At 38.6% G+C, this 22105-nt stretch overlaps 2 protein-coding genes across 3 annotated transcripts in view; both read right to left on the bottom strand.

Moving 5' to 3' along the window:
• Positions 1-3226: 3226 nt before the first annotated feature.
• Positions 3227-10598, bottom strand: LOC139121827 (arrestin domain-containing protein 3-like). Its single transcript, XM_070687031.1, has 7 exons — positions 10239-10598; positions 8931-9074; positions 7707-7948; positions 7069-7251; positions 6733-6933; positions 4822-5011; positions 3227-4181 (listed from the first exon to the last, which is right to left on the bottom strand). The coding sequence occupies exons 1-7, from the start codon at positions 10354-10356 to the stop codon at positions 4141-4143; spliced, it is 1119 nt and encodes a 372-aa protein (XP_070543132.1). The 5' UTR covers positions 10357-10598; the 3' UTR covers positions 3227-4140.
• Positions 10599-18101: 7503 nt separating this feature from the next.
• Positions 18102-22105, bottom strand: part of LOC139121826 (arrestin domain-containing protein 3-like) — a 34573-nt gene continuing 30569 nt past the window's right edge. For both annotated transcript variants that reach the window (XM_070687029.1, XM_070687030.1), the window contains exon 8: positions 18102-21004. In XM_070687029.1, the coding sequence (XP_070543130.1) occupies positions 20868-21004 (137 nt within the window). In that variant the 3' untranslated portion in view covers positions 18102-20867. The remainder of the gene's footprint in view (positions 21005-22105) is intronic.

Genomic DNA, 22105 nt, shown 5'->3' with positions numbered 1-22105 from the left:
GATGATCAAAACAGACAACTCAATGTCACCGTAGCTCATCCGTACATGTAACTCTATAAATTTAAGTACTCTTACGAATTATTGAACGGTGATTGACATTTTAGGGCCTGCAAATTGTAGCAGGCAATGAGGCGCATTTCGCGATCGATGAATTATTCCAACTTCGCTAGAGCATCTATACTCCGGAATTGAACGGGTTGGTTAATTCAATTTTTAGAAAACTTTTAGCCCATTTAGATTATTGCGTTGAGATTTTTAATGTTGTGTTTTGCTGTGAATATGAAAGCGCTTTTGTTTGATTTCAAAGCAGAGCAGGGTTTTCAATAGATATTGATCAAGGCTTAAGCACGCGCCATCATTACAGAGAATGCGACACCCAGCGAAATTGAAAAATATTGTCGGCTCCATTGAGGTGACCTAGACCCATTGCAGAATATATTGCTAAGAACAAATTGAATGTTGTCTCTACTTACAACTGTGACAAGCTTTAAGGCCACTGAAATTAAAATTTGACTTATTTTGGATAAAAAACAGGGCTACATATGTTGGATTTGACCACGTGTCTCCTCGCAGTTGACTCCAGGTGGCGCTCTCATCGAAACATCAAAATTGAGAGCAGGTATTTTCATTGAAAAGCAAGGTGTACAAAATGAGCAGGACGTACAATGTACAAAGAATTTGAATTTTACGCAAGAGTAGCCGCATTTGTTCATTTCATGTGCACTTGTTTCTTCACCGGAACTGAGCCTACTTGTAATATTGTTTGGCGACTGAGCGCAAATTCTTCAAATTTTCTGTTAAATTGGGAGGGGAGTCAACAACATACATTTTTGGCTAAACACTAATGTAAAAAATCTACAGTTTTTACCGTGTGATGGTTCAAAATTGGCAAGTGGGGAATTGAAAGTCAAAAACATAGGTCAAAAACATTAGTCAAAAATCTACATTTTCATTAACATTTCATTTGACTTAAGTCTACATTTGGCGAAAAGTGGAGGAAGTCACAACGGCAGTACACATGTGCATATAGGCCTACCCTAGCAACGATATTGTAGTGCCCCCTCCCCCCCATTACCTTAGGAGGCACAAACTTGTTGTGTGCATATCTATGATTCTCTCTAGGGACTCTGATATACTGAATTCAATGAACGAGTAGTTTCTGCCCCGTGGGCTAACCTAGTCTTGGCCTGAGAGTACACGATAAAATCGTGCGTGCTTTTTACGCCATCTGATAACTAACGGTAAACGCGACGAGAATCCACGTATTCCATTCAATTCTGCGCAGTCGTTCGATTACAAAACTACACCGCAAGGCACATCGAAATTGCATGCTTAAAGCCTCGACGAATCTAATATGTAAGGGCTTTCATGTTGTTAAAACCTTTCGCTCACTCATTTTCAAAATACCCATACTCAAAATTGGTCAGCGATTATTTGTTTCTTAGTTTTGTAAGTTCGCCACAGCGTGGTATATTAATTCTCCACGCGTGGAACTTACATCACTGGAGTGAAAGTGACGAAGGGTCTGAGCACGCTTCCCGTAGCTCTAAACTTGATCCGCGGAGATCTCGTCATGCTGTCGTCTCCGTATCTGGACACGTTGCATTGACTCCAATCTGGATACACTGCGGGCGAGTGTGAAATCCATCCATCAAGCCGGCCCTGAATCCAGCAAAATCCTGTCACGAAATCATGACAAGTCGTACAATTCTAATCGAAAGATATAACGTTACTTGAAACGTTATCTCGGAAGCTTATATCGCACTCAGAGCAGGAGCGTCGTAAACCCCTCGGTCCCTGTTAATCTTACCCGCTCTTTCATTTCGAAAGTTGTCACCTCATATTACTGTGGTCGGTTTCCCTGCCCTAGTTTGTGACAGGCTGCGCTGTATTCACGAATACAGGATCGGGTGTACGAGTCACCATTTTAGTCATGGTCTCGACCAGAAGAGACAGCATAGTGACAAAGTATTAAAATTCATCAAAACGCTGAAAGTTGAGAGTTGAAACACTGGAAAGAGAACAAACAGTGCGCAGATTTTGCTTGCAGCAAGAATTGGGTCCTTTGTTAAGTAATTAATTAGTATGGCAATATTTGTGTTGACCAACCTATAGGTCAGTTTTATATTGTCCAATATGGCCATATTAGGGGAAAAATCGACGATTTTGAGGCAAATGGAGAGTTATAGGGCGAACGTATGTTCAGGAGAAACAAACTCAATTTGATCCTATAGCGATTCCAGAAAAAATTCCAACAGAAATATTTTACTTTGTACATACTTAGACGTATTGAAATTGGCATCACACTACACATGAAAGGTATTTTCTTGCGACTCCTGGTGCTATTATGACTGCTTGAAGAATAGCAACTCAGATAGCTCAGTTATAAAACATTTCCGAAATCAGTCTGCTCATCATAGATTTTTTTTTGCATCTGTTATCTCTTGTACATAAACTTGGATCAACAGTAAAATTGATAAATTTCTCCTTATTGCTACCTTACGGAGAACACTACAGGTTATTTCCTGGTGTTGTTGAAAACAAACGACGTGCCGTGTACAGATGTAGGTGTAGTGAATTAAAAACCGCAGGTTACAAAATAGAAAACCGATAAAAATATATTTGTTTCTGGATAATGAAAGGAACGATATGATGTTGCACTAACACCGTAAAAAATGCTGTTACAGTTTTGGGAGAAATTTGCTGCCACTCTTACTTTCTCCATCCTCTCAGAAATCAAATGGTTCTTCCCTATCAGATTAATTTTCACAGCGCCGTCAGTGGCAGAAAGTGGAAAGGAACCACAGCAACATGGCGCGCCCCCTCATACTTTTCATAGAAACCAATGGGATCGATTGACTCTTAAAAGTCATATTATTAACTTGCGTCATGACCTCAATCAAATGGAATAGTTTCTCTCATATGTTTACTCATTGAAGATTATGTTATTATGCTGACATCAATCAACACTGAACTGAAACTCGGTGTACATATACATACACTGTATGCAGTTACTGACAAAAACCCCCGGTCGTTTCAGCACGCTAGTTTGCATCAATTATTGGTTTCTAATATCATGAGTATTTCGACATTTGCTTCTCCGCATTTGACGCAGCTCGGTGAAACTCTTTACCTCATCACAGTAATGAACTTGCCAATGGCTGAGTAGTTGACGAAGTAGACATTTGCATATATTTTTTTCACAAAATAAAAACCTGAAATTAAGTTTGTTGCTAAATAAAATTCTTTTCATAAATATAGAATGTCCAGGACAGTTTGATTGTAAAAATACATTTGCTCTTCAAAACATTTATACATTGGAGTAGTGACAACAATACTTATAAAAAACGGTGCATCAACGGTACCGTGGCAAATCCCAGTATTGTAACAATGTATATATACCCAAGACGTTGAAACCACTATGCGGAAATCGTCTGTGAGTCCTAGACTTAGATCTTTACAAGACCTTGTGGCCTTTAGGTCATTTTCAAAACGAACAAAAACAGCATTGGACGTAAAACACGTTCCTAAAAAAAACAACAACTATTCAAATTGCCTGCATCCGTCTGACGAAGGGTGGTTCTTGATTGTCTCCGAAGCTACAGGAGTGTTAGCTCTCAATGCAGGAAGAAGAAAACATTTCTCGACTGACATAATCTTGACAACAAGATAAGCAAACTAGAATTTATGTCAGTGTGCACAATAAATTAAACACATTGCCAGGTATACATTCCTGATCATTGAACAAAGTTAGGACTCCAATTTCTTCTGAAAAATTAAAATCTGTAAGTTATCCTCCTCTTATCTAATTCTGCCACTGTTGTCATGCGCGTAAGGTCATCTAAGTTCAATGTCTCTGAATGGCCATGCTTTATAAGTTTTATCACAGATCATTGGTTACAGCCGACCATCAGATGTGTTATAGATACACATTCATGCAGGAACGTTCCGTTCGTGTGCACGTGATCCGAATGTTTTGGCAGGTCAGACGTTCCTTCACACAATCCCGGCAATGGATAAGGAACCGACTTCGTCGGTGGTACAACATCGAGAAACCTTTTCCCCAAACATCTCGTCATTGAATGTCTCCGCCAGGCATGGTATGGAGGAGATATCGTGGCTGTATGCGTGGAGATTTTATCACGTTTCTGAGCAGACATCGTCATATGCTGGAGGTGGAGCTGAAACATCAAGACAAAAGTCCAGATTAGCGACTACTTATATATAAGTATGAAACTTGTACGACAACGCCTGTGTCTTCTCAGGGACCGTCTCAAACCGGCGCAGAAGATCAAATGGCGATATTCCGATTCTTAGGGGAGGGCCTTGAACTTAATTGTTGAAATTGACTTGACTGTGACCAACCGACATTTACTTCACAATTTTTAGAGCTAAATTTCGTCCATCTTGTAGCTGAATTGGTGATATCTTACAGTGACGTGCGAGTACTATTCAGTACTATATCAAAACCGTCACTTTACACTCACTGTCAGACACCAATGTTTCTCGCTTTTGAACTTTTGTTCAGGGATGGTTTTACATGAATGAACTCCGTTCACTAAACTTTTGCGATTATGTGAGAAGACCCCTGACGATGGCACTAACCGAAAGACATATTTGTATTCTGGATGCAACAAAAAGTCTCATATGCACTTCTTCAACGTTTTTCATGTCGACATCTTTGCCATCTGATGAATAAAGTATGGCTTCGATGTTAACGTTATAATTCTGGTGAACTGGCAAGTATCACCAGCAGCAAACGTTTTGTGAATTTTGAGAAACCGAAACCCTAGAAATGAAGTAAATTCCAAAAGTACTCACGAAGCAAACTCATATGATTGAAGTCGTCTTCTTGATACGGTGGCAAGGTGGGGCGTACAGAGTGAACGTTGTCTACAAGAAATAGTCTACCTTCACCCTGCTGCACAAGCCTGCTAGCCGGTACTGTTTGGACGATGACAGGGAAGTTGATTTCGAGGCACGACGGTGCTCCGCTTATAAAAGCCTGGATCTACCGATAGGGAGAAAGATATAACGAACGATGAGTGTTTTATCATCGTGGTTTCACGCTGGGATGGAGAAATTGGAAATAATTGTAACGTTGTGTTTGGAATCATCAAGGATGATTTTACCATTGCCAAAATGTTCTGTCTTTCCATCTGCAAAGATTTGTCGTAAAAGCATATAGTGGGAGAGATGATGTTGTTGTTGTTGTTGTTGTTGTTGTTGTTGTTGTTGTGTTGACCACGTAATTTCACAAATACAACCTTTAATTAGATTAGCGTGCTATAAGCACATTACAGAAACTGGCCCGGACTTAATTTGAGGCGCAGTTAATTAAGTTAGAGTTAAGTACATTTTTTCATTCAGATTTCTCGGGAGAGAGAAGGGTGAAAGCTGCACATGGGATGGACCATTGTATCTCGGGGAGGGATGCCGACATACAAACATTTACTTTCACGTTCCAAATGTTTTACATTTATTTTTGGATTTTGCACGGCAAGCAAACTCCCTTACCGTAACTTTTCCCCACTTTTGGCCACCTTCATATAAATATTTGTTTCAAAAAAGCAACATTACTACAATTTTTAAAGGGCAAGCAATGGTAACTTTTGATGATTTTATTTTTAATAGTAACTATAATTATTTTGGTATACACAGTAAACTTGTCAATTTAAGGTTCCAAGACAAGAAATTGACCATTTTAAACCAACAATTCTCTAGTATTTAAGAAGCTCAGAACCCCCGTAAATTGTATATTTTCGGAAAGCCTAGATATAGGGGAACAGTTTGGTTACCATAGTGTCACCATTGTTTACATAACTATCACGTGACAGGTAATTTGCATAACCTTTCAAAAATCGGTTTTCCTTATGTTTTGTTTCTATGCTTTGAGATATGTGGCTGAAATTTGTGTGAGTGCAAGCTGTCCTAAGGGTCTTCAAAAGCGTGTCTCAGAATTTTTTTAAACCTTCTACAACAGTTTTTATGCCAGAAAAACTTCCAGAGCAGTGAATTAAGCGTAGTTGATTTCTTTAAAATTGTGCTCCAAAAAAACTAAGCAAGATATAAAAAATCTGAGACACATTTTGGAAGAGCGTTGTGACAGCTTGCATTCCAGCAAGTTTGAATCAGATATTTTGAAGTATTGAGACAAAACATAGGGAAAACCGTTTTTTGAAAGGTTATGCAAATTACCGTGTCACGTGATAGTTATGTAAACAATGGAGACACTGTGGTAACCAAAATGTTCCCGTATATCTAGGCTTTCAGAAAATGTATACTTTACAGGGGTTCTGAGCTTATTAACCGTTAGAGAATTGTTAGATTAAAAAGGTCATATTTCTTGTCTTGGAACCTTAATCTGTACATATGTTATTTAAAGGTACGTTGTTATTGTTGAAAAGTGAATTCTGGTCCGGACTAGAATTCAAATGTGAACAATAGCGGTGCATTTTATATATCGATACATGTATGTTAACAAGCTAAATACTGGGTGTTTCAACATTTTTTGGGAGTAAAATAAAACTTGCAATTGACATACAAAATTAAAATAATGAAAAAAAATCAAAAGTTGGCATTACTGGCCCTTATATGTTAAGCTTTCAGTCCCTTGACCACTCCCTCAAAAGATCTGACGGTCGATTCCTCAATAAGTTCTCGCTTGCATCAAACAGAATTACTCAACACTCGTCTATCGCGCACTGTAAGTTTAACATGACAATGCATTACCTGTACAAAGTAGCGTATGTCGATGAAAGGACAACCTTGTAGCTCTGACGGTGGTACCGGTGGTAGCGTTATGGCCTTGCCAGTCCAAGTCAACCTGCCATGCGCTCTACAACCGGCTGATGTAAGACCTTTGGCGATTCGTACCGTACTTCTCTCGCACTTCTTGCCAGAGCCAACTTTCTTACCCTCATACTTCACCTCCTGAGATATAGAAATTGGATATTTGTCTTGTTAATTCAATGAAAAGCGAGGTGTGTTGCGGTGGCTACCTCTGTAGCGACCCGTGCTGGCTCAAGTGCGATTCATTTTGGCCGAGTGACAAAAAATTAAACTCACCTGCAGCAGGGCTGCATTGACCCGTGTCACCCTCCTGTCACTGTTATTTTCAAGATCTACTTTGATGGCAATCTTGTCACCGGGGATGTAACCATGGCGATTGGTGCCCGCCGTCAACACTATGTGACTCGATGGTCCTACACAGCAGCTGACTCGCTTTTGTTGTTCCCTGCCCATCTGATCCTGAAATATGTTTAAAGGGATAACAGATGTAACTTTTGATGATATTTCGCTATTTTTGTTTTAAAGCAAAAGTTGTCTTATCATCATGTGCGAGTGTTAGCCTTTTTCAACTCAACTCTTTCAATTTGTGTATAACAGGCAACGTTACCGTTGAGAAATGAATTCAATTCTAGACTAAAATTCATGGACCATTACACTGGATACTGAACACATACAATCTGTGTTGAAAGTTGTATACTAAGAATTTAGAAATGATTTTTTGAGTGAAATGTAAACCTATATTTAATACAGACAGATCGCCAACTAAAACTAATGAAAATACATCGAAGTTCTTACCCATGTAATAAGTCCACAAAATGAAGAAGTGCTCGGAAAACAAGAACATGAAAGATTGGAAGTTGAAGTAAGCAAACCTATATGAGACGTTGCGAAAAACATATTACTGTAACACCAACCTGAATCTCAGGCATTGTCTTGAAATCAACAGGTTGGCCTAGTATCGTGAAGCCCTCTCGGACAGTGATATCCGCCGCACGATGGCGCTGTAAGATACAACTAGCAAAGTATCTCACGAAGCCGTACTGGCCTTCGAACGAACATGGCAGCTCCTCTCTCGGCAAGCGAAGACGGAAAGGAAAACGGTGTTCACCAACTGCTAAGTACTTTCCATCAGTCGTCCCTAACATTCCTCCCTTGCCTACAAAACGATATGAAATAGCATTACAGGTGTGAGACGATTGAGGAGAGAGAGAGAGAGAGAGAGAGAGAGAGAGAGAGAGAGAGAGAGAGAGAGAGAGAGAGAGGAGAGAGAGAGAGAGAGAGAGAGAGAGAGAGAGAGAGAGAATGCGTGGTTACGAAAAAAAGGCCGTGACACGCAGGCAAACCTGTCAACGTAATTGGATTCGAATAAAATATAAAATCTTGGGGCCTTTTACTGAGTTTTCGAAAAAACACCCTATTACACTGTGTGAAGTATTCACGACAGACATTGCCTATTTTGACTTAAATCACGTGGTTAATTTATGGCAGAGCATAATTGTCGCATTATAACTAATGATTTAATCACTGCCCGTCAGAATGCACGAATGTTGTCCGTCAGAATGCACGAATGTTGTCCGTCAGAATGCACAAATGTTGTCCGTCAGAATGCACGAATGTTGTCCGTCAGAATGCACGAATGTTGTCCAGAAAATGTTCGTGTTTTTCTTTTATTTGACATTTCATTGCTTCTCATCAGTGATAACCTACTCATCCAGGTCCCTCACTATGATTATTTCGATAAACGGTGCACTAAAGGTCGTTCCGAACAGGTGGTACATCGTATACATAGCGTCACCTTTCAACTCTTGTGAAAATGTTAACTACATATAGGGTAGATACCCGTCCCCAAAGGGTCGTATACACTCCATACATGTAATACCGTTGAATACAGTTCTAAGCGTTTTTCGTCTGACCCTTGGTACATCTTCACACCTTTAAACCAGTATCTAATTCTTTCCGTGATTTGTCCCGTATACGCGACGACGCTCTTAAAATTTTGTGTTCTATTGTGTTTTGACACTTCTCTGAGTTTGGTAACCCTTGACACCGTACAAGTTCTGACATACACATCTCACAGCTGATGATATCACGTGTTAGTGATATGCTGTTTTTTGTTTCGCTGAGTATACGAAACTCACCTTTGCCCCAAATGTTCACCCTTTCTTCCAGCACAAATTTGTCGTTGCAGCACCTGGTGATATTCGAGAAGCCAGTCCGAATTATCGGCGCGATGTCATCGAGCCATTCCGTGCTTGCCTTTCCTCTGAATCTCAAATAGATGGCTATAAGAGTTGAACATAAACATGTCATGATCAGTTATTATCATCAGTGTGCGAGTAAAATTGACCCCCCCCCCTCCCCCACATACTTCCTAGGGATGGCCGAGTAAGTTTTACTTTCGTAATGGTGCTGTAATGTTTCGTTTTGTGTTCGATGAAGGAGTTTTGCAAGTCGGCACGATGTAAACAACACACATACCCCTATGCTAGCTGTGGGTCCATAGCTATGATTGCATTCTGACGAGATTATTTTTGGCCCCTAGTCGTCGAAGTCAAAATCAGCACTTAAAAGGCAGAATACCGTCTGAAAACACAGATATGGACCCACAGCAAACACAAGCTGCGCTCAATGTGCATAATGGTTTTGCCTGTCTGGAGTAGATAAGAGGACCCTGAATGGATTCTGATAAGAAGTCTTTGAGTGTAATGGGTGGATATCTCACAATATAGCATAAATCAAAAATTTCCCCTATCAAGAAGATCTGCGCTAATGAAGGGAAGAATCTGGCGGCTAGCTGTTAGATCAAATTCGTATAATTTCACAGCTTCAGTGTTCACTCACACGACGAAGACATCCAACATTCACGTTGAACAATAAACGCTATGGAAGCGGTGCCGGGCGTGAATCAGGCTCCGTCAAATCACATCGCGCAAATATTCACCGAATTTAAGTTTCTTCAGATTCAACATGAAAGCATTTTCCATAATTACCCAGAGTGCAGCGTGCCCTGTAGCTTTGCAGCTCACCCACCGATATTTTTCAATAATTCAACGAATGTAAGATCAAAGATGGCCGTTCATAACTGTTAGTAACTATACCGCTTAAAGTAGATACATGACGTACCATAACACAGTTTCTATGTGGTACAATAAAATGGCGATGCTCCTGTAATGTCAATGACTATACTGTGGCTGTTTTCCGATCGAGCTTTTGCTTGATGCTTATTCTGTGTCTAAAATGGACAGGTATTTTTCCGATTCGAGCCCGTTACCTCGGGTTATTTTTCCTTTCATGGCTAATTTAACTTCAGCGGTTAGCTAGTATGTTTTTCCTTGCGAATGAGAGCTATAAACGAGAACAACTGACAATATATCTTAGAGTCTTACATATTGCGTACGGCGAAAACCTGTTTATTTTGAATGGGATGAATTTAAATATACACCTACCTTTACATTTGATGCTGTCGTTGAGTTTGAGGTGGACGAATCCGGAAATAACATCACCCACTTCGTAAACAACATTATCGTTGTCGAATTTTATGGAGAATGTCTCGATCGTTCGCATGTCTTCTGAAGGAAAATTAGCAATTGAGAGAATTACTTATGGTTGCCTGTATTCTGACTTTGTGGAAAACACGACGATCCGAGCGATCGATGACTACCGAAGCGAGTTCGACCTCTTTATACGCTATTCCCTGGCTGCGACGGTTTTTATCTCACATCTCATGTTATCGGTTCAAAGTTCATACGGGCGCTTGGTCCCCGAGAAACCAAGAAACTCAGTCAAATATCAGTTTCCGAGTAGTGCACTGGGGATGACGTCATCGAGGTTACACATGGCGTCACTGAGTAAATAGTACAGATTAACGGTCGACTTTTAGGTATTCCCAATTATGAAACCCTTGACTTTGAGCTTTGGATCTTCTTATGGAAATGAACATGTCCGTTTGACTCATGTAGTCGACCAACTTTCTGAGGGGCAATAGCCCGAAAAGATTCCTCCCTTGACAGTCTATAAGGTGGACGTGAAAATGCCTTATACAGGACTAATTATATCGTCAAGATTGCTGTAAAAATCCTAGTACAGAATCGAAACCTATGCTTATAGCCAAAGATATAGAAAAGTACATTTGTCGAATTACTGAATTACGAGGAAGCAAATATCTTTGAAGTTTAAACAGGACATGAGTTAATATTAACAACGATATCCTGATCGGACGTGATTATTAAGTTCAGAGAGTGCTCGGGGATACATATACAATAGCGAGCTTGCTATTCAGTTACGTATCCAAGCTTTTTTCACTGAACGTTTATTTTGGATCTTTCTGTAGTTAGCCATATGTGTACATGTGGCTACGAGACATGTTCAACTCATCAACCTCTGTCGCAAACAACGCTGACTTGATTGCAAAACTGACGAATATTGGGCCCTTGCGGTGCAGCCTTAGAGGTATGACATCATATTTTGGGATGTATTTGTATTTCACGACTATGAAGCACACTAACAAAATATACGGAGGATGTGGCTCAATTGTCTACGGTGGTGTCGACGTGGCCACCCGTGACACCTGTTCAGATAAACGTGCGGACAAAACAATGATTTACAGAGTTTTCAAGGATTTACATGAGTGTCAAATTTTATCACATACACTATCATGACTATGGTCACTCAATAACCACGGTGTGTGCTGCAGAGCGGTATATTAAAAAAAAAGGAGAAAGAGTCTAACATCAGTGTCTCGCCACAGTGTCAAATAGACGATAATAGTTTAACAGTACCGACGACGATTGTTGCCCGTGATTTTGCCGCCAATTCAACAGCCACCAGCATCGATCGAGAAAATGAATGTAAAGTGCCACATCACTGCAGTGTTGAGGGATCGATATCACGAGTTCGTGACGCAAAAAAAAAAAACATGAACACCGGAAGAATTATCACTACAGTGATATTGCTAGTATGATTATTTTCTCTGTAAAAGACAGATTCACGATAAAAATGAATAGTTGAAGACTTGTTTCATGAAGATATTGAACAAATAGCAATACTGACCCCCCCCCCAAAAAAAAAAAAAAAATTAATGATGTCACTACCAGTAACTTCTATAATTTTCCTCAAGATTCCTGTACGTCCAACAATGTACAAGGAGGTGTCGGCACTTGACCAAATATAATTCCTGAATTTGTAATACGTATATGCCTTCATGTTTGAAAATATCACTACAACTGTGAATTGTAAAATAACACTACTTGTATCCTTTATTTATACTTATTAAAACTGTAACGGAAACGAAAATATCAACATTATCTCACCGTGACCAAACTATGCAAGTTTTGTCTCCAAAGGTTAATTATTTTAGAAGGGCGTCACGAATGGCTTCGATGGTCCATTCATTATTGATAATACTTTAATTTGATATTCTACCAAAACAATGCCAATGCTATCCGTTCGTCTTTATTTTTAAGTGTTTTTTATGAAAGATCCTTGTTAGTGGGACCAAATCCCCCCTCCCCTTTCACGGAATCGGGCGCCCTCACTGGACGCTTGTGACAGGTTTATTACGCCATCCTTTTGCAAAGAACGTCACCATGTACCTACAAAAATAAAGGGACTGTACTACAACCAAAGACTATCAGTGTGTCAACAAACGTTATCACCACCAGATAAATCTGGCATTATACAATAGCGAAGTTCAACGGCCAGATTGTAGGGGAAACCCCTCATCACGTGTTCTTCGTTCACCTGATAAATGCCTTCTGCACACACCTAGATGGAATCTGACTACCTATGGTCGCCGCTCCTTCTCTGTAGCAGCTCCTGTCCTTTGGAACTCTTTGCCCCTGGACATAAAAACCTCTCCTAATGTCAACATTTTCAAAAGACGCTTAAAAACTTCCATCTTCCAGAGAGCATTTTCATTGTAACTCTAAGCGCCACTGAGCATTGTTTAACTTTGGATATTAGGCGCTATACAAATTTTCCTGATCGATAGATAGCTTGTATTCGTGCATGAGTGCGTGGAATGAGCGTAATATCTTGACGTCATTTGCGACTCGGATGAAAGTCTGGTACTCAGAAAGTTACAAGAAATCACGTTCAGCAAGACCAGACCGTAACATCATGAATCGGTAAGGGTCCCTTCGTCAAAATGTTCATGTACTAATTTTCAACCAATCGTTTCCAGTAGATATGTGTGAAACTCCTTCGTCGCATGGATAGAATCATTCTCTATCAGAGCGGACTTGGGGAGTTTTTCACCATAGTATAGTAAGACTGAAGATGGGAAACTACGAAACATACTTTGGCGCATAGAGGAACTTTAGATCATCGCTCTCCCTTTTTAAACAATATAAACACGGAATGTAACCTTAATTAGAACGGTTTCTTACTTATTACATATAAGCACTATATTTTGGTTGCTTGTAATTCATATACAACATTGACTGTTTTTAATAATTTCCAGGTAAAAGCCGTTCGGGACCTTGACAACAACGTTCAAAACAATACAAATTGACATATGACTGGATGAAATTGAAACAGACGAGCCGTAAATTTTACGGGGGTGGGTGGAAATCAGGGTGTTGAGTTTGATAAAACGTTATGGAGGGGGCAAATTTATAGACAGTTTGATGGAGTTACATTGTGCAAAATATTTGTGCGGAACTATGTAATTATTAAGATAGAACCGAAAATTCAAAAAATAAGAATGAAAATGATAGAAACGCCCATTATGCAGTGACATAAACCCGGTTTGACAGCCTGACAACAACTTGCAGATTATACAGTTTAATGCGCTTCTATTGGATGGTGAAGTAATGTCGATTTAATCTGCAAATGTCAGTCCATATGGTTTTCTTTTTAAGTTATGCACTTGTTTTTATGAGTAATTTGTAATATTGTGCAGCTATGGGGCACCTAACATTTTTGAGAAATTTGAAAAATATGAAAATCCAATTATACCAAATCAGTTCCAATCGTGTTAGGCTATCTGTAATTTATACCTAGTTTTGCAGTATTTTGTGTACCAGCTTCACTTTCTTGTTCAAAGCCCGGGCCAACAGGAGGATGCAATATTTTTAGCTTCTATCTAAAACAAAGGCAATGAGTGTGCAAGTAGAATGGTCCAAAATTGCATTCAAGTCCGGACTCAAGTTGAATTTATTTGTAGACAATAATAATTCGTGCCACATATGGAGGCTATGGTTAACATCAATGAACTGAATATTTTAGGATTCTGTTGGAGTAGAGCAAGAAACAAGAGTTAACAACATGAGAGTAAAATTCAGAAAAAGAGCTAAAGTTACAGGCAGTGTCCATATTGCAAAGTTATGTGGTAGAGTAGTTACAGTCCAGCTTCTAATGTTGAAGAAAAATCATGGCTGAATTCTTTTTATAAATGTCATCAGATCAATAATATTGACCATGGGCCAACATTTTACAATTGATGAAATGAGGGGGGGGGAGGTAATATTTTATAATGAATAATTTGAGTGTCAATTTTTATATTTCTCACGTTTCTTAAATTCCACCAAATCCTCTCCCTGCAAATAATGAAGGCTCCCTTGCGATCTGGTGTTTCGACACCCCCATCCCCCTCTGTATACTGCTATGATACATGCACGGATTGATACTTGGTATTCAAAACGGACTCGTCAGATGGGACAGATTCACATTACCAAACCAGGCCATGGAAAAGTTGCACCAGTGCTTCAATGCTAACCCCGCCGGCCGCTCTATAATGTACAGCGCCTCCTGACCAAAAAATATCCAATGCGTTCGTTTTCACTACCCTTTAGTGATGTTGAAACTTGTTGTGAAGTATTTTAATAAGTTCGAAATCCTGCCAGCATTTTACAATAATCAACAATTTCAGCAATTTTAATTTTTTTCAGCTTTTCGAATTTTCTAAATTTAAGCTCTTAGGGAGGAGGGTTTGAGGTTAAACGAAATGTGTTTCACTTTGTCACGTGAGTGTTTCAATTTATCCGCTGTCCTTTAATGGAACAAGGTCAGTCACATCGCGTGACTCTGATCAAGGGATGCAAAGAAGAGAAGTTGTAACAGTTCTCGTTTGCCTGTAGGGGCATCTACATTAACATCATCCCAATAAACAGATTCCATATCATGTTTTGTGTCGTCATCCTGAGTATAGCAATTTACCTTTTTGACATAACCGTTTCCTCATGGCCCGCTAGTGAACACTGGTACGGAGACCCCTCAAAATAGAGGTTTTCTGATTATAGAGGTGCTATGTATTCAAGTATCTGCTAAACCATTTATGCAAATGAGCACCTAATTTACCTACATGTATTGACAAAAATCTAATTTAGGATTTGGCCTTTCACCAAAGATAAGCTTGGTGGTTTGCTATGATAAACGGTAACAGATACCTGCAAATTGTAAAAGTTCATTAATTGAGAAAATGAATGGCTTATTAAATAGCAATACAATAACTGGAGATAAGTTATCAGATTACAATAAAGTCATATCAATTAAAAATTTGTGCAAATTTGTATATTTGATGTAAACGATGTGTCCTAAATGTATTTACAGATATGAAAATTTAAAAAAAAAATTGTCAAATATACTAATATGTGCAATTGCTATATTTGTGAGACTGTAAGATTGTTAATGTGCAAATCAGAGTAGCATGGACACAGCTGCTGACTACTACACAGCTGAACACTTCACAGATTGCTGTTCAGAGAGTTGCACAATTAACAGCGGCTTCAAGCTGCGACATCCACCATGACAAGACCGCTAGTAGAAATACATCTAGACATCCACGCTTAGAAGGCTGATACCCTTTGTAAATTTGATTTTGATGTTGCCATATTTGAACCAAGTTCACAAATGAGAAGATGGAATTTGATACGCTGAATCCAGCCATTTTATCGTTTAGTCGTCCCGTCTGCAGAAATTTCTTGTCGATACGCATTGCCTTTTCCCAAGAAAATGGCGGTGTATGTCAGGCAAATGTGAAACAAATTACAGTGATTTTACGACTTATCCGGACACCAAACTTGCTAATTACCCAGCAACTTCGCTGGTGATATTGAGACTTTGATCAGTAATTACCAAAGCACTTTGGTAATTCACCTCAAACTTGATACTTGATCTGGCTGCACTAACTCCATGGGTGGCAAAGTGTAAACACAGACGCCGACATCTCAGTGCATACAGTGATAGCATAAACCAATTTGACGGACATGAGTTTGCACTCAAAGTTTTCAACAGTGTACCCATACAAAAAATTGCTGAACGAAGTGATGAAAATGACATAGGACAAATACAACTTGCATTGCAGTAAACCTACCCACTGCACCACAAAGATTTCTGTAACTTCAATGGACATCATGTCTGATTGAACAGTCCTACTTAAATACTTTTTCCGCTCAATTCGTGCTGATTTAGGCACAATTATTGAACACCACTAAAACTTTCAATCACTTTCCTAAATCAACTTACACCTGAAGAAATTGTAAAGGAAGCTAGAATACAGAAAAGATTTTCAATCTCTCTATCTTCATGAACGGGCATTCCTCGATCACATTTATGCTGATAGACAACCATTGCCAAAAGGCAGCAAAATCAGCAACGATTCAGAGCTAAACTGACGCAGTATTTCATATCCCTGCATCAATGAAATTGAAAACACAATCCCATCAGTGATATTTGGTAAAATTTTCACATGAATCATATCTTGACATAAAAAAAGTGAAACAAAGACGTCTTGTACTTTGCCGATCAACAGCACAGTGTGAACTGTGAAGTGGCGTCTGCATTGCCTGCACATAAAAGCAACTCAGTATCAAATGGTCTGCATCTTACGAAAACAACAACTGGCAGTGAAAGTTGTAATAGTCACCGGTAAAAACTCTTCACGGATGAAAGGATAATTGCTTCAAATGAATGAAACTGCAGGTTTTAGAGGAGGAAAACCAATGGCGATGCGTGGAGTGGGAATATTCTATTTAGGTGATGGAGACGGAGGGTCATAGGATTATAAATAAACTGGATAATGTAGGATTTTCCTCACAATGGTGTAACAGAAATTCCAATGTCAGCTTGTTTTAACGTTAGTAATAGTTTTTCTGCTCTGAGAAGTAATTTAACAAACTCTAACGACCCATTATACTCTCCTTACCTCTCCGTAGTTGAGTTTTACATGTAGCACGGATGAACGGCACACATGTACATATGTTGGTTTCACTGAGGAATGCTGTTCAGTGGAATGCCAACCCCTGGTCACAAATTAGTTTATGGCACTAGTATGATACTTATCAGTGACTTTGTATACACATTGTGTACCCCATGGAGCACTCATGCAGCCAGATCAAGTATCAAGTTTGAGGTGAATTACCAAAGTGCTTTGGTAATTACCGATCAAAGTCTCAATATCATCAGCGAAGTTGCTGGGTAATTAGCAAGTTTGGTGTCCGGATAAGTCGTAAAACAACAGTAAGCTTTCAATGCATGTTCATAGTTCACCAGTTTTGTAGCTTTCCAATCACTGCAAGACTTTGCCAAACAAACTTTGGTTGTGTGCCATAATTTACATGAAGCTGTTTTAGCAGGGTGTTTTAGCCGTGGTGACCAGTTTCGATACAGCAGCCATTTTAAAATCTTGTAATTTTTTCACTTTAGGTTGTAGTATTTTTATGTTCATGCTGTTGCAAAATATAGATGGTCAAATATACAAATCTATGCAAAATACATATGTTGAATATACACTATCTGTCCCAGTATTCTACTAGTGTCGGAATGCTAGAAATGTTAGCGTGCTGCAAGGTTGAAGGTTCAGATAATTAGAAGCAATCCTTCCTTTAATAAGTTTTGGGGCATAGTTATAGCCTAATTTGTGACCTGTATAATGGGTTGTATTATTAAGTCTGTAGGAGATCCATATGTCATACACCTTGTCAGTTTTTAAAAAATGTTTGGATTTGAAATATTGCTCCAAGTAATAAAATTACTGATTATGCAAATGACCCTTGATCACGTAAGCCAAATCTACCAATGGCCAATCAGTTGCAAGCATAGCAATGTTATATCAATGTACCATTATTCGATTCAATTCAGTTGCAATAGTTATTCAGATATGGATACATTTATATACTGATGAGGTCCAATCATGAAAGTCACATCATGCAAACTAACAGCTGTGTTACCTCTTGAACCATAGTTTTTCATTTTAATCTAATCAGCTGATTTTGAGATATTGTGCCAATGGAGGGATTGATAGATTGGGATATGATATAAGCTTACACAGATAGTATGTGTAAGTACAAAGAAACGAAAAAGCAACGGAATACATTTGAGGAGCTTCAAACAGGTTATAATTTATTGAGGAAATACATGGATAGCAAGTCTCTAAACACTGTACACATAGAAACATTTGGTAAGAAATACAAGACAACGTGCTTAAAATTTGATCAGCCTCATGTCATAGAGCAAAGTTAACCTGTAATAATAACATAAGCATGTTAAAGGGAAACAGACGTCAGACCTGCACCTGTGTGAGTTTGTTTACAAACAATGTATTTCATGCACGATATCTAGATGCACCTCATCATCATAGCTGCAACATTTAAATTATACAATGTAGATTACGACAGACATGTTTTAACTTTCATAAATCACCATCGTACCTTGGATACAGTGTTTACATTGGGCGTATGGGTCCCATACGAACTTTGAGCGCAGTTCTGATGACTGTTATTATCCCTTTAAAGAGCTAGGTAAGTGTCAGTCTTTTGACAATATTTTGGGAATTTGTCATGTGATATGTGGACAGTGTTGCTGACTGCAAAATTGTTTTGTTCTGGGCTATCAAAACTAAAGTCATCCTGCTGAGTTGTCATAATTTCTTCCAAGATGTCAGATATTGTTTTAAGGTATATTTTGCATTAGTGGGTAAGATTGAGAAGTGTAGTTGCCAGAACTTGAGTAGACATGTATTATATGTACATGTACGTAGGCACAAGTTGAGTGGGCTTTTTGACAACAAGGTACCAGATTATTTCAGTTGGTTACTGAGAAAAAGCAGCAGTTCATATCTAAAACAGGAAATTCACAAAGTGTAAATGTCAGAAGATGGCAATTTATCCCATTTCACAAAGACATACAGAGAGTAAAAGTGTTAAGTGAGTTACCCTGCTAAGCCGATGAGTTATGCATTTCAAAGAAAGATTTCCTGACCCCCAAAAATCATACAAACCTTTGCCAATGTACAGCTTGTGTGGACTAATGATTAAATTTGGATACATAGTACATTAAGTATTCATGAGGTGTTTGTGAAAATTGAAAATTAACCTTAGTGTAGGGCTAACACAGAAAGTAAAAGCCATTTTTCATTCCAGTACATAAAATGTTGGGTAATTTGCTTCTGTGATCCAAAATGCTGCACTGTGACCTCTACTTATTATTCTTGAGTTTGGAAGAGAATAGTTTTCAATGTCCTTGGGTAAAACATGAGCAAAAGTCCAAAATTAGTATTTTCTTGGTGCGTACTGCCATTTCTGGTGATAATGAAATTCTGTGTTGAACTATAAGGTGGATGTAATTTTCAATTCATGAAAGAATAGGTGAGTCTTTGAAGTGGGCACATGAAATAAAAACACAACAGAATATAGTTTTTGAGTGTTCAGACTTCCAAAAAATACTTAGAAAGGTTGAACACATGCTCAATATCAATAATCTATAACCTACAATAAAATAAAAATTGCATTGTTTGTTCTGAATGGTTATGAAGCTTTCTTATCATCACAACAGTATCTGCTGGCGGTTCACCAAATGTTGATGTCCCGAAAAGTGCACTGTGTTCACTACTGAGCTACAAAAATTAGGCTTAAAACTTGTTGGAATGTTTCACATGACAGGTTGTAAACATCAGTTATTGACATATGAAAACTGCCCTTCAACCATTACATCACAAAGTTACATCTTAAATGAGGAGGAGTCCAGCTTTAGCTTTTTAAAGGCAAAACAAATATATTTTACAACAACCACTGAATGTACCTCCTCAAAATATCAAACCCTGATAGAAATTGGAGATTTCAAGAAGAGATTTTTGGGAACTCAACACCACAGATATCTTCTGAACTGGGTAAATTCCACAAGAATCGTCTACATACTAATAGCATTTTGCATTTAGTTGCATGAAAAATTTCCATTAGAAAACACTCAATAAGCATATTTTGTTAATGAAAGCATCTTTTCATTTTGAAGAAGGGTATATGGCAGGAAGTCCATGTTGTTTGCAAGAAAATCCTCAAGTTTGCTTTCGGCACATACAAAAGAGCATTTATGCCATTAAAGGTCAACAAGGCAGGAAAATACAACACAAGTTACTATGCAGAATAGAATGGATCTTTAAAAGCTGGACATGTGATAATTTCGTGAGAAAGGATATGTTTGCATTGACTTTGTGCTTTCCATTATTAAAAGGGAATGGGCAGATTTAACTGAACATGCTTTGGGATTGCAAGACACTTTAAAACTCCCTAGGCAGGTTCTGAGGGCATTGCTTCCAGGTGTAATACACGTCCAAATCTTGGGGACAATATTTGAAAAGCAGTTTTTCTCCATTTACAGTTCTTGAAAGTACAAACTCTATAGATAGTTGGGCCCATGGTGTATCCATACATTTTTCCTTTCTTAGATCATGGCAGGTGAATGAACTCTGAAATACCATCATCGTAGATACATGCCTTTAAAACATGCATATACATGTAAAGTATAGCATCTTGGCAGTTGTGTAGGACTGCTCATTGTCTAGGAAATACATTTTGATACAACTTGCAAACAAGAAGCAGTTGTTAAGCTAAAGTTAGGCACACTTTGTATAAAAAGTCACTTTTGAATTGAATAATACAATAAAATATATATCAATTAATCAGTTGTTATAACTTTAAACAACCACTGTTAAATGCCTGTAATTACACATCACACTGATGACTCCACAAAAGCTATACTTACAAGAAGCTGAATATATTTCATGTTAAATTGATTTGACACCATGGACCATTATAATGAACAATTATTACAATGGCGTTCTGACTGACTGACTGACTGACTCAAGTCTTGTGGGCATCCCAGTTGTAATACGAGTAGCGTGGCGCAAAGTCTAGTTGGCCACGGGTATAGTCATTGTCATCATCATCCTTGATGGAAGTTTGTCCTGAATATATGGCTTCATAAGACGGTGGTGGAGCTGTAACGGAGAACCATGCATACTGGTCAAGTAATGGTACATGTATGTTAATTTTCTACGTCGCAGCATGTCGCGCAAATACAAGCTCAGATTCGGTGGCACGTACTTTCAGAGGTGTATGGATCTCATTCACTTTTCATGACTTCAAGCACATCTCTGAGCTACAGTATTACCTCTCTCCTGGTTGATCAAACTGTGACCTTGCACACGGTGTAAAATATAAGCCTGTCTTGTCGACAAACGTATCGCAAAACAAAGTCCTGAACACACATTACTAAATCAAGGTGATTTACAAATTTACAATTTACAGTGATGTAAATACACTATACAAACTCAAAATAAAAAAGTGTCTGATGTATACTAGTGTATAACCACTGATATGTCATCTCTTACGAAGTCATTGTTAAATTTCCTCTGGCCTTTGGTGTAATTTTTTCAGTAACATTGTTCTTTGAATCGACTACATTTTCCTAGTCTGCTCTTTCAATCGTGAATTCATTGCCCAGTATTCTACTTATAACCATAGCCTTTAAGAGACCACCGTTATTGTTGACAAATGAATTCCTGTCAGGACTTTGATGATCGGTCACAGTTTTCCATGAACTTTGCCACTATTGAAATCAGTGTGCGAAATTAAGAGAAAATAGCTTCAGGTCATAAGGACCTGCACCAAGCCAAAGCTTCAGGTCCTTACAGAAAACTGCCGGTCCTCAATAAATGCAGTTTTTAACGACCATTAAAGTCAACACTCTCTCGACTAATACTATGCTTTTGGATGTTGTAATATTTATTTTTTCTTGTCCTTTTTTCAATACAAAAGGACTATTGTTCACATAGATTGCAGAATAGTGTAAGTGAATGCATCATTCAGCTACATGATCTGGAATCTGAAAAAGATCACAGCCCTCATCTTCCTCACTGTCATGCGCACACATTTATCAATGTTTTCCACCACGGGGGGGGGGCTATGGGACTAACAGGAGAATTTGACTTTTTTTCTAGCCATGTCAAATCCCCCACTTTCGGACCATAAAATGATGTCAAACACCCAGGGGCCGGCGAATACAGGCCCATGCACTGACTACGTGTGGGTGATGAAAG

This window comes from Ptychodera flava, chromosome 21 (assembly GCF_041260155.1).
Source record: "Ptychodera flava strain L36383 chromosome 21, AS_Pfla_20210202, whole genome shotgun sequence".
In the NCBI taxonomy this organism is placed as follows: domain Eukaryota; kingdom Metazoa; phylum Hemichordata; class Enteropneusta; family Ptychoderidae; genus Ptychodera; species Ptychodera flava.
The sequence above is the reverse complement of the archived record's forward strand: the minus strand, read 5'-3'. Positions and strand labels throughout refer to the sequence as shown.